Here is a 15,409-nt window from a genome sequence, read left to right as displayed (position 1 = left end):
GCGTCGGCCATTGTTTTGGCGAGAAGGGTTTGTTGTTTGAGTCCGGGTAGCTTGAGATGACATTATGTGTGTTTGTGAGATGTGAGTTCTAGGCGAGGCAAGCAGCCTTTTCCTTTGACCTCCATGTCATGGTATTTTCCCACGGTATGGAGTAGGGGGGGCTCTCACCCGCAATGTGTCAGTCAACACAGTCCCAGCAATGCCTAGTCATAGGCAGCACACCCACTGGCTGTACCGACTTTCGGTACTAGTCTACCCCTTTGACAGACGCCTGATCGACCTTGATCGTGGCCAATGTCTGTTAACGTCTTACATGTGCATTTTTTTTTTCCTTCAAGTGCTTGCATACTCTTTGTGTTCTGGACTTTCTCTAGGCTCAGAGGATTGTCTTGTGTATGGAGTCATGCTTATAGGCTAAAGACTTTGAGATGTACCCTCAGTGTGGGCTGGGAGTTGGAGGAACAGCACAGGAATCTTGTGTTCCTGGCCAGGCTGGCTGTACCCCTTCCTGGGCTGGGTTCTCTTAGACTTGTCATATTGGTGAAGCAAGTAACCTGCCATACATATTTCCCTTTTAAGCCTGTCTCTCTTACTTTTATTATTATTGTGTACACTGGGTGGATGTAGTTTAGTAGGCGTGCTCCACCAATATGAACAAGCAGTGAACGTGTGTTGATAAGTCAGGCGGACTAACACCTTTGACGCAATGTCTGGATTAGGCAACTGCATGTCGCTCAGCAAAGTGTTGTTGCGGCAGCATACAGAATTGCGCTACGGCAGGGTATTATTATCCTATACTAAAAACATTGTCCAAAGAGAACGAAATAGGATAGCAAAGTCTAATGCGATTAGCTGAGATCTATTCAATGTCATTATCTAGTTTTCCCTCATCTTTCCCAGCCGTTGGGCCTCTGTTATGCTCAATACGGTGTGGGGGCATGTGCATTCCTTGCATGGCACTGCGAAGGCCCAAGCCAAGCATATTAGATGTTACACGCGGACGTGATCCTCTGCGAATCATAGGCAACTGCGAAGTTACATGCTCGCTTTGGATATTGACAAGGTTAGGCATGGGTATACGGAGACCTAATTTTGCGAGGGAACTTTGTGGATTGTTTGAATCGCCCCGCAGGCTACGAGAGGACGAAGAATGTCGAAGGCGCGGAGATGTCACGACCGTACCAAAAGTTGGAGCTGGGCTCGAAGATCGGGAAGGAGTCAAAATAGAACCTGTCCAGGATGCCCAGCTAGATGCAGTAGGTCTCGGCTGTTCTTCATGTTTTGGTGGAATATCGTCTGGAATGAGTATCGGAGAAGAGGTACAGTGTACAACCTGTTTAACAGATGCTATATCATGCTGCAGATCGTCTAGCTTGCGTCTTAACACATCCTGTGCTCGGTGAACTGCAGGGTCGGATCCATCAAGGAAGCCTTCAATCTGCCGAACCATTCCCTCCTCGTTGACTTCGCCGGAAAGTGCACCTGGAATTGAAAGCAGTGCTTGGTAACCTTTAGCGATGCGCTCCTCATCTGCAATTCGTATCTCTAGCTCTACACGGGCGTCTTCACAATAGTCACTCAGTCTCTCAATGACACTGTCTAGTATATTTGATGAAGCAGACGCAAGACTGGAGCTCTGCTTGAGCCCCTGTAACGAAAGATGGCAATCGCGCAATGATCGCTGGGCATCAGCATATCGTTCGGCCACCTCGGCCAGCTTCGATAGGAGCAACACGACTCTACCGTCCTGCGGTTCATTAAGCGGAGCAGGATCCAGTTCGGTCAACTTCTCTATTTGATGTACTGGCGGATCGTACGGAGCCTTGTAGCGTGAATCTTGTTCCATTGACAAGTGACTCTGGTCGAGCAATACCGTACTTGGTTTCGCGGCGCCGTTCGGAACCGGTTCCGAAACAGACGTTGGTAACTCATGTTCTATGTCGCTCTCTCCTGAACTGGGCACGTTGATAGGATCCGGTATGTTTTCCTGTTCCACATGAAAACGTATTGGAGACTTGGGCGAGGATCGACCATCTGTCTCATTTTGTGTTGATACGAACGTATCCTCCGCAGTCGTCCCGGTCAAGACGTCGCGTTCGTCTATCAAGGTTTCTTGAAGCTTATCACCTGTCCGCTGCTGTTCGATCACTGGTACCATTGAGGGCGTATTATCCAGTACAGTGTCGCTTCCATTAACAATTTTCGGGAGGCCTGTATCAACATAATCTTCGTCCCCCTGTTCGGTGCTATTTTCTGCTAATGTGACAGTTATGGAGGGTTCCATGCTGGGCCCGTCAGAGACTAGAGGTGAACCCGACGGATCCAAGATGTCCGTCTCGGAGCCGGGAGAAGGAAAAGCGGCAGTTGTAACTTGTCCGGGATTACGCGAAGTTAGCGAGCTTCGTTGGGAAACACCTGTGTTTTCACCCGATTCTGCGGCGTCTGGGACAGAAACCGGAGCAACAGAGGTGATTGAGTTGGAGTGTCGGAATAGCTGAGCGCCATGCGACTTCTGAGTAACGACGCTAGACTCTGGCTTGTTACCTTGGGAAGTTGCCAACTGGTATTCGAAATATAACCTCATATCTGTTTCGCGTTGCAGCTCTTCTTGAAGCATTTTTACCGCTGCCCGAGCGGCGACGACACGAGCTACAGAACTGGAAGGTTCGTTTTCCCCCTCGGCAGGGTTATTGATGCTGTACAAGATATCCTTTGCTTCATTAAGGATTCTCTCACAAGTTTCTGCCACAGAATCGCCTTGCGCCGATCTCGCCTTTCGAAGGACCTCATGCGACCTCAACAGCCACCTTCGTAGCCCCTCGGATAGAATTTCTTCCTTCTCTAGCAACGCGAGTCGCAATGCGACTTCTCGTCTTCTTCCGTAAGACTCCCGCGATATGTCTTCCGTTAGTTCGTCAAGTGCTCTTCGAAGAATGTCGGATTGCCGAACTTCAAACGCCGTTCTATCATTATACTGTCGAAGGCGAGACTCATATGATGCAGTAATAGCTTCTTGTCGAGCTTTCAGCTTCTCAATTGTCGCATGAAGCATGTCCGTTGAGGATTGAGAAAACTTCCTGAATAAATAGTAAGCTCAAACATCGCGTATTATGCGAACACGACGTACATATAGCGAGATACCATCTTTGCTGCTGCGTTGTCGTCACGTCTCAACTGGTGAATTTCGAGTTGTGCCTGCGCTAATTGACGCCTGCCTTCAATGGTAGTCGCCCTCTCCAATTCAAGTTCTGATCGAGCCATTTCAAGTGCATCATTCAAGCGTCCAATCTCGGCATGCATCTTTTCAGTGTCGGCATTAGAGTCTTGAAGAAGTTTATGTAGGCCCTGTCGAGCGTGCATGAGTCCATCTAAAGAGCCTCTTGGTGAAGATCCGCTGTCCTTCGCGTCCGACTGGGCCGCAAGAGAGGGCCTTCCTTCAAGAGAACGCACGAGGTTTGCGTACTCCTCGACCACGAGATCCGATAGCTTCCTTTGTTCCTCCGATGCTCTGACACGGTTCAATAGATCCCTTTCTCGAGTGTGACTTGCTTCAAGTTCGGCCCTCAAACGATTAGCTGCTTCAACCATGTTTCCCTCTGATCCTTTTGCTGCATCTAGACTGCTTTGAGTAGATATGAGCTCTTCGTTCCGTTCGAACAGGGCCTTTTCGGTCAAGTCGAGTTTATCCGAAAGCCGCCTGAGGGCGAGAGTCAGCTCTTGAATTTGAAGCGCATCACGATGAGAAGCTGTATCGGGAGCAGTCGTCCTATGTACTTGAAGTTCAGCCTTCAGGTGAGAGTTCTCGGTTTCCAAGGCATGTAGCTGTCGAAGTATAGTAGCATGTTCTAAAGAACGATGTTGAAGTTGAACTGCAACACGATGAGCCTCGGCCTAAGAGCAGTTGTCTAGGTCGGAACACAGGAAAGGATCAGTGGATGCATACCTGGTAGTGAGCTACCGCCTCGCGAAGGCTAGCAAGTTCCAAGGCCAAAGGATGGTCCTCGAACAGGGTGACATTACCTGACATGCTGGCATAAGTAATGCTACTGCGCGTCGCGTGGTCGCCGTTGGCTGATGATGCCGCCGATCTAGCGGAGCGATCGGCGTTTTGGGAACGACGGGATAATAATAAATATATTATACTTATCCTGTAAGATTCAGTGATTTTATGCCTTCGAATGCTGATTGGAGGCGTGCATCTAGTTTTAATGGTAGAGATAGACAATAGGTATGCACGGTTCAAATGCAAGGACTGTATTTCCTTCGATCATAAATAAACATTGAGATGAAGACCCATGGAGTGCTGGATGATGGATCAGGACAAGAACGTGCTTGCTCTAATCGTCTCGGATAGACGTGAACTCTTTTCTGCGACTAATTGCCTGATAGAAGAAAGTTTAAGAGTGCGCTTGTCTCAAAATCTTCTGGTTTACACAATAATACTCTTGATAAATTTCGTTTGCTTATGCACAAGTGCAGAGTCTGTTCAAAGCTATTCTGTCCTTTTTCGGTCATGAAATCCATCTCTGAAGGCGGATATTTTTGTTAATTATCGATTTTTATGTCGTCTAATTTTTTTGTCTTGTGTTATCACAGTAGACTGTAACCTGGCTTCAGATTCAGCCCAGGTGGTGTCAAATGATGACTAATCAGTCATATTATGTACAGATACTTGTGGTGAGGTCGTGCGCGTCTTCGTTCTCAAGCTCATCACTCCCCGCAACACGTTCTTCTGACTTCTGAGGAACTGTTTTTTTTTCTAGTTTCAGCGCGGCTTACAAGGATCTTTGTATGTTTTTTCTGGACAAAATTTATCATGTGCCCTAAAAGTAACACACTTTAAACAGGAACAGGGTTAGAGTCACAAGCGTGTTCAGCCCCATCCGCGTCCACTCCATTCCAGTCGTGTAGCTGAAAGGTGTAAAACTGTTTCAGAAAAAGATCGAGGAGACTGGACAGTCACAGGGATACTTTTTGTTGCTGAAGAGGAGTACTGACTTCCTCAAAAGGGTACGGTCAACGACGGTTTTGCGGCTCGGTTTTGACGTGCACTGCTCACAATCCTCGGTGTAGAAGCCAGGATAGCTAGGCTCCCATCCATGGAAACCCAACATGCGATCTATAATCAGGCCGGTCCATCAAACTTTACACCTCCTTATTCACAGGAGGGGCGTCCTCCAGTCCAGTACGCCTCTGGGAGGGGACGAGGGCATCCGGGTCATAGGCATACGAACTACCACCAAGCGCAACAGCAACCCTTCTTCACACCCGGTATGCCGGGGTCGTATGCTGGGTACTCTATGGGCGTGAATGGGATGAACGGCGTGCCTGTTCATGGCCAATATACTCACACGCAAACTGGAGCTCCTCCTGGCCGTAGAGGAGGACCAAGCTACCATACAGGAAACTTTCAGGCTCCCGCTTCACCTGCATTACACCCGACCCACGTATATAATCCTCACGTTTCTCCGTACTTCCCTCCGGCTGCGGTACCTGGTCCGGCGCCAATGTACAATTATCAAAATGCACCACCACATGTGCAACACTACCCTACCCCATTTTCACCTCCTCTCCCTCATCCGCATTATCCGTTTCCTAACCAACAAAACTTGAAGTCCCCAGTGATTTCGCCCTTGCCGGAACATGCTACGGGTTTTCCAAGGACGTGGAAAGCACAACAACCGACCTCTCCGAGGGCTTTGCATGTTTCGGCTGTCCCTTTGCCCCAACAGCAGAAGCAGATGCAAAGTCCTGCCATGAGTTCAAATTTAACGCCATCTCCCCCTCTAAAATTCGACAGCTCGCCTCAATTAGTCGCGCATCGGCTGGTAGATTCCGCTTCTCCCCAAGCTACCTCACCTGTTACAGACAACCAGACACTCCTTTCGGCCAACTCTCCTTCAAGTCCTAAAATTGTACTACCTTCTTTTGAAAACGAACCTGCTCCTCAAGAAGAGTGGATTATATCTGCATACAGGCCCGACAATCCGGCAGCTGCGTTTGGCATCACAATTTCCCCCAAGGCAAAGCCACCATCGCACATCGTTAGACGAGCACAAGAATATACCATTCCCGCATACTCTAATACACCTTCAATAGAAACAACTGATATGCACGCGCCTGACACACAACCAATTAAGAAAGGGGAGGATACACCGCCGGACAGCTCCGTTCCTCAGAACGAACAGATTTCTGGATCAGGAACTGAAACTGAATCCCGGGCATCGACAGTCGGTGATGCATTCGTCGCTGGTTCTCCACTATCAACCGCAACATCCATATCTATTGCACCCCCTAAAGTGGACGTCTCAAGCGAGTCCGAGTCTCAGGGTACTTCTGTCCCGGATCCCGTTGTAACAACCACTGATGTTGACTCTTCTACACGTGCAGCATCTGAAATTCCACCTGCTTCGACAGCTACACAATCTTCCGGAGCTTCGTCAGGCGGCAGGAAGTCGTGGGCGTCCCTTCTTCGCCCAGATGGGTCGTCTTCCAAGACTAGTCTTCCCACATCTTCTGTTCAGGGGTTCTCCATTCCAGCTTCAGTGACAGTCGATTCACCTCCAGTCTCTACCTCATCAGAGCCTAGCGGAAAGCGGAACGATCTTCTTCGGTTATTGCAAAATGGCCCTAGCACAAGTGGTGTGCCACAGATCAGACCTCGCGGACTGGTGAACACGGGGAACATGTGCTTTGCAAACGCGGTCCTTCAGACGCTCGTATATACACCTCCCTTCTTCCGCCTTTTTACGGAACTTGGAAAGTTTATTGATGGAACTGGTCCAAACGCGACGAAATGGGCTGGCAAAGATACTCCGCTAGTTGATGCAACTGTAGAGTTCTTGAAGGAATTCAAACCGAAGGTCAAGGACAGCTCTAGGGACTCACAGGAAGACGATGAAGACTATGATGCCATCGATTCCTTCATTCCATCCTACGTGTATGACGCAATGAAGGAGAAAAGCAGGTTCGATAACATGGGAGTATGTATCAGTAACTTTTGTCAATGATACGTCTGTTAACCTTTTACCCATTCAGGGCGGGCAACAGGAAGATGCCGAGGAGTTCTTTGGATTCTTCTTGGACACGCTCGAAGAGGAATTGCTAGCTATCTCTAAGTCCCTAACGGATGGCTCACAGATCAAGTCTTCCGGACAGGAACGCAACAGCTCGGAAGGGGATGACTGGTTAGAGGTTGGAAAGAAAAATAAACCAGTCGTTGCTCGATCAGTGAGTTACAACTGCCCTGCGTGGTTGTGGTATACTTACAGCTTACATCACAGACTAAGTCCGTGGATTCTCCCATGACGCGCATCTTCGGGTTTAAGTTCCGCTCAACACTTAAAGTACCCGGACAGCGAGATTCTGTGATGGTGGAGGACTGGAAATCACTGAAATTGGACATTCAGGCTAGTCTCCATGCAATTTTGTCGTACCACTTCTATACTGACTCCATGTGCAGCGTGAGCAGGTAGAATCGATCGAGGATGCTCTGCGTTACATCTCCCACCCTCAGCCAGTACAGATGTCTTCTGTTACGAAGGGAGGCGCTCTGGTGGAGGCTTCACAACAGGTGTTGGTAGATACTCTGCCACCAATATTAGTTTGCCACCTTAAGCGATTTTTGTACGACACGACGGCGAAGGATGTCATCAAGGTGCACAAGCAAGTGACATACGGCCCTGAACTTGAGGTCCCATCTGGTTAGTGACCTGAGAGTGTGGACGCTTGATCTGTTCTGACCCTTTTTAAGATGCGATTTCCCCGGCGCGGCGAACAGCCCACCCCGTCAAGTACAAGTTGTTCGCTGGTAAGTCCAGGCTCGCAGTTTCGTCTCAGGGACCATTGTGGATACTCACGGAAAATCGTGCACAGTGCTTTACCATCATGGATCATCAGCTGCTGGTGGTCATTACACGCTAGATGTACTTCATCCGAACCGCAACGCCGATACGAACGCGAAGCCTCGTGAAGGATGGATCCGAATCGATGATGAGCTCGTCTCAGACCTGCGAACTGAAGATGTGTTCGGGACTGACAGGGATTGCGCGTACCTACTGTTTTACCGACGGATAGCAGGGTCATACGCACGAGCTGGTCAATTGTGATCCCATGATGGACGGGAACAATAGATTTGGGAAGTGTGTGCTGTACAGTGGTCTTTACGTGCGCGTGAAAAGTACTAGTAATAGTTAGAACAATTCCATATTTTGCAATACAACGTGTTGTGGGGTGTTTGTTGTCGAGAGTTGACATTATTGATAACTTGACGCCTCCGATTGGAACCGACAATTTCCGTCCGGCAATGTCCGCTTTCGTGCAGACGTCGCAGATTCCGCGCGCCCTCGCAAATCCCTCTCACCATATCCTTAATTCCTGCCCGACGCTCTACATCCGTCGCCAGCCATGTCGTGCGCATTGCAGCTCGCTCGTTCACGCGCTCGTATTGCTCTTTCTAGACGGTGCATGGCTACCGCTGCAGCGCATCCAGGTGCTGTCTCGCGGACCAGCTCATCGTCTGAGCCCGTCGTCCCGCTTTCCAATGTAGAAGCACAATGGGAGAAGCTCTCTGCAGATGAGCAGCTCACCGTCCAAAGTCAGCTCGAGGAGCTGCAGAAAAAGGACTGGAAGACCCTGTCCATTGATGAAAAGAAAGCTGGTTCGTTTCCAATTCCGTGTTTTTGATCCAACCATGTCTGGGACGCGTTTCCTGACGACATAGCCATGATTTCTTTTTTCTAGCATACTACGTTGCATTCGGCCCCCATGGTCCTCGGACTCCCATCACATCCACCGCTCAGCCCTTGAAAGTTTTCCTTGGGGTAGTTACGGGCGTTGCAGTTGGTCTTGGCCTGTTCTACAGTATCCGCTCCATCTGTACGCGGTCTTTTCCTGATTTTCCGAACCCAAAAATTCTTAACAAAATTGCTGTACCATCCCTAGCCCCAACCCCGCCGAAGACTTTGTCGAGAGAATGGCAAGAAGCAATGAACGAGCGCGCAAAAGAGCAACAGATGAATCCCATCTCCGGTAAGCATGGAAGTGCATTGACATGCATACTCGCAAACTCTGACGATTTCAAATTCGTTCAGGTATCTCGTCGGAAGGCTACAAAGGCAAAGGATTCGTCCACTAATTGCCTTGTTGTCTTCACGGTGCTGGGTACGAAAATGCCCGAGCGAACTCGGTCTAAGCACTCAAGGCATGGTGTGTTTGGGATGGGTTTCGTGTTGAATGGAAGCAACCAGCACACATCTAGAAGTGGCTGTAGTCTATTTCATCCTGCCATCTGTTTGGCTGTAATTTCATTCAATGGAACCAATGCAATCGCTTTACTTAATCTTTTCTATCTATCATTGTGGGGCGATGGGCTTTTCTGTTTTCACCTCTTTTAACTTCCGTACATACCGGTATTCACCTCACGAGCGCGCGAAGCATCTTGCGGCTGCTGAAGCTTGAGAACGACAGAGTTGCTGATCCCTCAAATTTGCACACCAAAGTTCGAAACCAAACAGACCGAGCCAGAGATAGACGTGGGACAAGCGATGCAAATATAATTTTGTCTATGGCAGCATTACTCCTGAACACACGTTCACAGTACAGTTGGCAGATCTTCAGCACCTTCAGACGGCTGATGAACCTTTCTTTGTCGAGAACTCCTCTGGAGGATTTAGATAGACCTTTCAAACCGTAAAAACGCGACGATGAGCACGTAAGTCCGCGACGTGCAGTGTGTTGGACGTACCTGCTCGCCACCCTTGCCATTTTCCCACTTCTGAAAGCGGAGAGCGGTAAGACCGTACTTCTCTGCCTTGACACGCTCGGACTCCTTGAGCGACGAACGCAACGCACGAGCGGCGATTTGGCTGTATTTATTGAAGCTAATCACAAAAAAAACCACAAATATAGTCAATATCTTATACTGGAGTAAATGAATTAGCTGTGAGTTACCTGAAATGCTGACGCCAAGTGGCAGCGCTCATTGCAGCTGAATGTCGATGGACGAAAGTAAAATGCGCAATGGACTTTGGACAGCGATGAGAGTTGTCGGACGGACTATTCCGGACTAACCACGTGCCGTGTAACACGCTTCGCAGCAGGCAGCACCAGTAAAGTGAACGCATCGGGCCGTTTGACCTCTCACAGCTGCTCCACGACGACAAACGACGACGACGACGTTGACGACATTAGACACTCCAGGCACTTGCTACGACATACGTATTCCGCTTCTGCTACTACTTTCGCTATACCATGGCAAACTGGGACTACGTCCTCAAGTTTATAATTTGTGGAGATGCCGCAGTTGGCAAGAGCTCCTTATTAGTCCGCCTAACGGACCAGCGGTTTCTTGCAAATCCGGATCCCACAGTACGTTCTCAATGGCCAGGGATATTATTGAGACTTACGCTCTGTATATGCCAGCTAGGGGTAGAGTTCGGTTCAAAGCTCATTTACATTCCTGATGAGGACAAGACTGTGAAGCTGCAATGTAACGAACTTCAAATCACGGAACCTATTTAACTCCTAAAAGAATAAATTGCCCCTGCATTTATAGGCTGGGATACAGCGGGTACAGAGTCATTTCGCTCGATAACGCGATCATATTACCGCGGCGCGGCCGGATGCCTTCTCGTTTACGACGTAACATCACGAACAAGTACGCACGCATTGCTATTTATAATTATATTTTACAAATTGCGATACTCAAGGAATCTTATGACGTTCTTCTATTCTCCATCAGGTTTCGAGAACGCGAGAACGTGGCTGGATGATGTACGGGAACACGCGGACCCAAATCTCACATGCATCCTCGTTGGCAATAAGGTGGACCTGGTTGAGTCAGGCGCACGGCAACGTGAAGTAACAACAGAGCAGGGGGAGACATGGGCAAGGGACAATGGATTATTGTTCGTTGAAGCGAGCGCGAAATCCGGCCTCAATGTTGAGCAGGCATTCTTCACTGCGTCGAAAGATATCCTTGACAAGGTCAAGCGTGGGGTCTTCGACCAGGGCAAGGTGCGTTGCGTCATGTCGATCCAACCGACGCTTGCGACTAACGCTACGGCATATACTCTAGTCTCCTGGCGTCAAGCCGTCGAAACCAAACAACAATGTTTTGGCATTAGAAGCACCAAGCGTCAAACAGGGATGTTGTGGATAATGATGATATGCTATATTTTGTTCTCTCTTACCCTAGAGCTTCCCTGCTTTCTTCCCTCTGGTTTTTCTTTTTGTGTAATCGATCGGTGGATGTGGATTTCTTTTTAACTACTATGTACTTTTTTCCTCCGCCAGACCTACAGAACCATGTGGACCACAGAATGCGGGTATACCAGCTATTGTACAAGGAACTAATAGCAGAATTGTTACAACAAGTGGAGATATTCAAGAAACGTGACCCCGAATAGTATCGTGATGATGAGACAGCGCCAGTACCATTAATGCATGATAGCGTGAGATGGAAAAGCGAATAATTATGTACAAAACAAAGAGATAGCGGGAGACAAGCGGCCGTCCGTAATCCAAAATGGAGAGACGCAAATGTGAGTGGCACGTCTCATCGAGATGAACGGAGAGCATCATAGTATTCCTGGAGTTGTCCGAGAAAGCCTGTATTGGGCTGTGCAGAACTAGAGCGACTGCGCACGAAGTCGACGGCCTCACGCACTGACCAGCCGTTAGCAGCCATGAGATATGCGGCAATAACACTCGCGCTTCGACTCATCCCCTGCACGCAATGGACAAGTACGCAACCGCGCTTACGTAGGGCGTCATTGATGAACGCGCTTGTTTGTGAGAGATGCCCAGCCAGCTCCTCAAACGGTGTATCACGTATCGGTATTTGGAGCGTCTTGGGACTGGGTCGACTCGTTCGTGGCAGGATGACGTTTCCAGGCATGACGCTTAGGACATGCGTAATGCCATAATAGTCGTGCGTCTTTGAGCTCTCTGCTGCGGAGAGATCCGACATGTATAGTCCCGGTATAATCTCAGTGATCTGTACATGGCGAGAGAGGGTGAACACACATTGAGTAAATGGGTAGACATTAGAACCAGTATAACAAGCATAGACATGTGTAGGATATATACATACCATCATCTGTACGAACCGAGGGTTTCGCGAGAGGGGGACTATGTGATGGGTTGTGCAAGATGCTGTACAGGCGGCAATGAGGGAGTGAACGAGAGATGCAACGATCACGCAACGGACAGCAACTGGGGGGAGAGGCGATTCGAGCAGGGACGAGACAGATGTGCTTGTTAGGCGGGACGGCAAGCGCTCACCGGATCAGAAAGATAGTAAGGAGTCTGTTTGGATGGTCTGACTGGCTGCTTTTAAAGAGAGTGGAGGGTGTGGGCCATGTTTGTGGATTGTGGCTTCTAAGGCTGAATGTGTGGGCAGGACAGGAGGGTCGCATTGTTGGCGATGGGCCTTGGGCGGATGATGAGACTGAGAGGACATCCCATCGGCCACCGGGCAGGCAGGCGACGTATTCCGTTGACATGCAGCAGCTGTACATGTACCCCTAATGCCTAATGCGAGCTGAGACTGGACTGGGTGGGACTGGACCGCCGAACGGACAATCCACCGTTCCGGGGGGCGCCAGCGAAGGTGGCCTGAGCTGCCCAACTGTACTGAACAGCACCGCCTCAGGCAAAGATTAGACAGAGTGGTATCACATCGTTTTGATGTAGATATATCAAAGACCCGCAACGTGTGATGCTTCCGCCAATCAGCATATAGCCTGCACCGCCTTTATTTTCCTCTCACACCGGGACTTTGTTCTAGAGCAGTGGCCAGTCCGAGTCTCAGCAACGAACTGCAAGGCACAAAGGCAACAAACGTAGCAGCAGCCGTGGTAGTAGTAGTAACTAGTCGTCATAAGAAGGCGAAATGCAAAAAGACAAAAAGACTATTAGGAACAACAAACAGTGCACCACACACACATGCTGACGTGGGCTGCTACTACTCCATCAACTTCTTTTCTTCCTCGCTGTAAATTACCGCATGACCCGAGATAGACTTCACCCCATCACCATTCCGATGAACACTGTCGATAACCCCTCTCTATGTTTATCCTCCGCTCGTGCCGTTTAGATGAGGTCGCTGTGGAAAAAAACGTGTGCAATCCATCAGTCAGCTGTCTCTTTCCAGTGCTTATCCGGGAAAACACGTACGCGACATTGAGGGGCATCTCGTCGATCTGAGTATTATAGAACTCTGCATGTGGAGTATCAGCATCATCGTCCCAGAAATTTTACTTCCTCTCTTGCTCGCAAGGGCAACTCACGTTCTATGTCCCTGAGCATCCGGACATCCTCGGTCGTCACGAAGTTGATCGCAACACCTTTGCGTCCGAACCGTCCTCCTCGGCCAATACGGTGAATGTAGTTTTCCCGGTTCGTCGGCAGATCATAATTGATGACGAGCGACACCTGCTGCACATCAATGCCGCGCGCCAGCAAATCGGTCGTAATCAGCACACGAGAGGACCCGGAGCGGAATTCCTTCATCAGCACCTCGCGCTGCTTTTGCTCCATGTCCCCATGCTATATCACCGAAGAACGATGACGAGGTTAAGCAAACGTTAGATTTCAGCTCGGATGCGACACTGGCTCACCATCGCCGACACCGTGAACTCCCTTTGGTGCATCTTCTCAGTAAGCCAATCGACCTTCCGACGTGTGTTGCAGAATATTACGGCTTGTGTGATCGTGACGGTCTCATAAAGATCGCAAAGCGTATCAAGCTTCCACTCTTCCTTCTCGACAGCGATGTAGAATTGCTTGATACCCTCAAGCGTAAGTTCATCACGCTTGACTAAGATTCGGACCGGATCGCGCATGAACTTCTTCGTCACCTCAAGCACTTCCGCCGGCATAGTTGCCGAAAGCAGGACGACCTGTGTGTCCTGAGGGAGAAGCTGGAATACTTCATAAATTTGATCTTTGAATCCACGGGACAGCATCTCGTCCGCTTCATCAAGACAGAAGATTTTAATGGTATCGGTGCGAAGAGCCCGTCGGTTGATCATATCAAACACTCGGCCAGGAGTGCCGACGACGACCTGTACACCTGCCTGCAGCGTAGCCATGTCTTGACGTACATCGGTTCCACCGACACAGGCATGGCACTCAATGCTCATATAATCTCCGAGTGCAATGACTACTTTTTGGATTTGTTGCGCAAGCTCCCGTGTAGGGGCGAGGATGAGCGCTTGGGTGCCTTTGATGGACAAGTCGAGTTTTTGTAGAATGGAAATTGAGAATGTCGCGGTTTTCCCCGTGCCAGACTGCGCCTGCGCGATGACATCGTGGCCTTTTATAACAGGAACAATAGCACGCTGCTGGATAGCAGAGGGCCGTTCAAAACTGGAGAGTGGTCAGTTAGCTTTGAGGCCCTGTTGTCGCCACAGACCGAGCCTCACCCATATGCGTAGATACCACGCAAAAGTTCTGGCTTCAAATCCATGTTGTCGAAGCTGGTTACGATACTGGTCAGTGCACCATGTCTCTCAGCATGTAGCATATAGTCACATACTTGTCGACGACCTGGTCCCAGTTGGACTCGATCTCGTTAGCTTCGACATCGTTAAATTCTTCACTATAAAGCCCTTCCCATCAGTTCCTATCCGAAGGCTGCCACAGGGGCTACATACGCAGACATAAGATTTCAGCAAGCAATGAGTTCAAGAGTCGACAATCCTTGTCGACGCAACTTGAACTAAAAGGTGGAGCAAACGTATCTGACGGGGTCGTCAATCGATGTAGGTGGTGGTTTACGTCTGAAATTTTCAGAGAAATGTTGTAAAAGATTATTTCGGACTTTGCCGCCCGACGTATTTGTATTCGTGCGACTAAATATTCATATTTGGCATACAAAATGACTGACTGTAATGAAGTCATTTTGAGTCGGATTAGAGATGTTGTATTAATTGCATAGCAATACTACCGTGAGTCCGTGTTCCGGTAACATCAACCTGGAGAAGATACTAAATAGAAAGTAATCCCAAGTAAAAGTCATACCGGTAAAATAAAATAAGACTAAATAAGGTTAGAATTTCCCCCAAAGCCGCCCTAATATCGTACAGCACGACAAAATTCACATCATGGTAACACTAACCGAAACGAATTCTGCACATTTTTGAACGGGTTGCATTGATGTGGAGGTGTACAGAGTTCTACTACCCATTGCTTACCGGCATGAGTGCCAATGCGATGATACAAGGATCGTCCGGGACTGTCAAGCCTCTCCTCATACTACTCAGGCGAGGTCGCTGTTCTTATTATTCGATCTCTGGCTCTCCTGTTGAAGAAACGCATGAAGGCCATCAATCGGCTGTCTCTGTCCAAAGTTAATCCTGGAATACACATACGCGACATTGCAAGGCATCTCGTCGATCAGAAT

General features: G+C 49.0%; 5 protein-coding genes across 5 annotated transcripts; 2 read left to right on the top strand and 3 right to left on the bottom strand.

Moving 5' to 3' along the window:
- Positions 1-751: 751 nt before the first annotated feature.
- FOMMEDRAFT_145188 (uncharacterized protein) lies at positions 752-4,027 on the bottom strand (the record flags this gene model as incomplete). The annotated part of the gene is made up of 3 exons (XM_007263853.1): positions 752-3,077; positions 3,128-3,822; positions 3,944-4,027. 3 exons carry the CDS (start codon positions 4,025-4,027, stop codon positions 860-862), a joined length of 2,997 nt encoding a protein of 998 aa, XP_007263915.1. The 3' UTR covers positions 752-859.
- Positions 4,028-4,724: 697 nt separating this feature from the next.
- FOMMEDRAFT_145187 (cysteine proteinase) lies at positions 4,725-9,478 on the top strand. The gene is made up of 11 exons (XM_007263852.1): positions 4,725-4,789; positions 4,848-6,983; positions 7,039-7,230; positions 7,284-7,409; positions 7,463-7,703; positions 7,754-7,810; positions 7,900-8,097; positions 8,405-8,659; positions 8,743-8,877; positions 8,944-9,030; positions 9,093-9,478. Exons 2-11 carry the CDS (start codon positions 5,100-5,102, stop codon positions 9,134-9,136), a joined length of 3,219 nt encoding a protein of 1,072 aa, XP_007263914.1. The 5' UTR covers positions 4,725-4,789; positions 4,848-5,099; the 3' UTR covers positions 9,137-9,478.
- Positions 9,479-9,670: 192 nt separating this feature from the next.
- On the bottom strand, positions 9,671-9,983 carry FOMMEDRAFT_78106 (uncharacterized protein; the record flags this gene model as incomplete). The annotated part of the gene is made up of 2 exons (XM_007263851.1): positions 9,671-9,881; positions 9,952-9,983. The coding sequence occupies 2 exons, from the start codon at positions 9,981-9,983 to the stop codon at positions 9,671-9,673; spliced, it is 243 nt and encodes an 80-aa protein (XP_007263913.1).
- A 172-nt stretch (positions 9,984-10,155) lies between these two features.
- FOMMEDRAFT_119037 (ras-domain-containing protein) lies at positions 10,156-12,168 on the top strand. Its single transcript, XM_007263850.1, has 6 exons — positions 10,156-10,368; positions 10,423-10,489; positions 10,556-10,657; positions 10,742-11,016; positions 11,078-11,998; positions 12,095-12,168. Exons 1-5 carry the CDS (start codon positions 10,252-10,254, stop codon positions 11,159-11,161), a joined length of 645 nt encoding a protein of 214 aa, XP_007263912.1. The 5' UTR covers positions 10,156-10,251; the 3' UTR covers positions 11,162-11,998; positions 12,095-12,168.
- A 695-nt stretch (positions 12,169-12,863) lies between these two features.
- On the bottom strand, positions 12,864-15,384 carry FOMMEDRAFT_139116 (DEAD-domain-containing protein; the record flags this gene model as incomplete). The annotated part of the gene is made up of 7 exons (XM_007263849.1): positions 12,864-13,108; positions 13,180-13,222; positions 13,293-13,551; positions 13,623-14,373; positions 14,430-14,483; positions 14,543-14,605; positions 15,374-15,384. The coding sequence occupies 7 exons, from the start codon at positions 15,382-15,384 to the stop codon at positions 13,096-13,098; spliced, it is 1,194 nt and encodes a 397-aa protein (XP_007263911.1). The 3' UTR covers positions 12,864-13,095.
- Between the last annotated feature and the right edge of the window lie 25 nt (positions 15,385-15,409).

Source organism: Fomitiporia mediterranea (assembly GCF_000271605.1).
Source record: "Fomitiporia mediterranea MF3/22 unplaced genomic scaffold FOMMEscaffold_3, whole genome shotgun sequence".
NCBI classification, from domain to species: domain Eukaryota; kingdom Fungi; phylum Basidiomycota; class Agaricomycetes; order Hymenochaetales; family Hymenochaetaceae; genus Fomitiporia; species Fomitiporia mediterranea.
Note: the sequence above shows the minus strand (reverse complement) of the source record. Positions and strands in the feature narration are given on the sequence as shown.

Coding starts and splice junctions, on each gene's coding strand:
- FOMMEDRAFT_119037 (XM_007263850.1), top strand. CDS start 10,252: ATGGCAAACTGGGACTACGTCCTCAAGTTTATAATTTGTGGAGATGCC. Junction 10,369..10,422: donor TTGCAAATCCGGATCCCACA/GTACGTTCTCAA, acceptor TGTATATGCCAG/CTAGGGGTAGAGTTCGGTTC. Junction 11,017..11,077: donor GGGTCTTCGACCAGGGCAAG/GTGCGTTGCGTC, acceptor CATATACTCTAG/TCTCCTGGCGTCAAGCCGTC.
- FOMMEDRAFT_145187 (XM_007263852.1), top strand. CDS start 5,100: ATGGAAACCCAACATGCGATCTATAATCAGGCCGGTCCATCAAACTTT. Junction 8,660..8,742: donor CATTGATGAAAAGAAAGCTG/GTTCGTTTCCAA, acceptor TCTTTTTTCTAG/CATACTACGTTGCATTCGGC. Junction 8,878..8,943: donor CTACAGTATCCGCTCCATCT/GTACGCGGTCTT, acceptor TACCATCCCTAG/CCCCAACCCCGCCGAAGACT.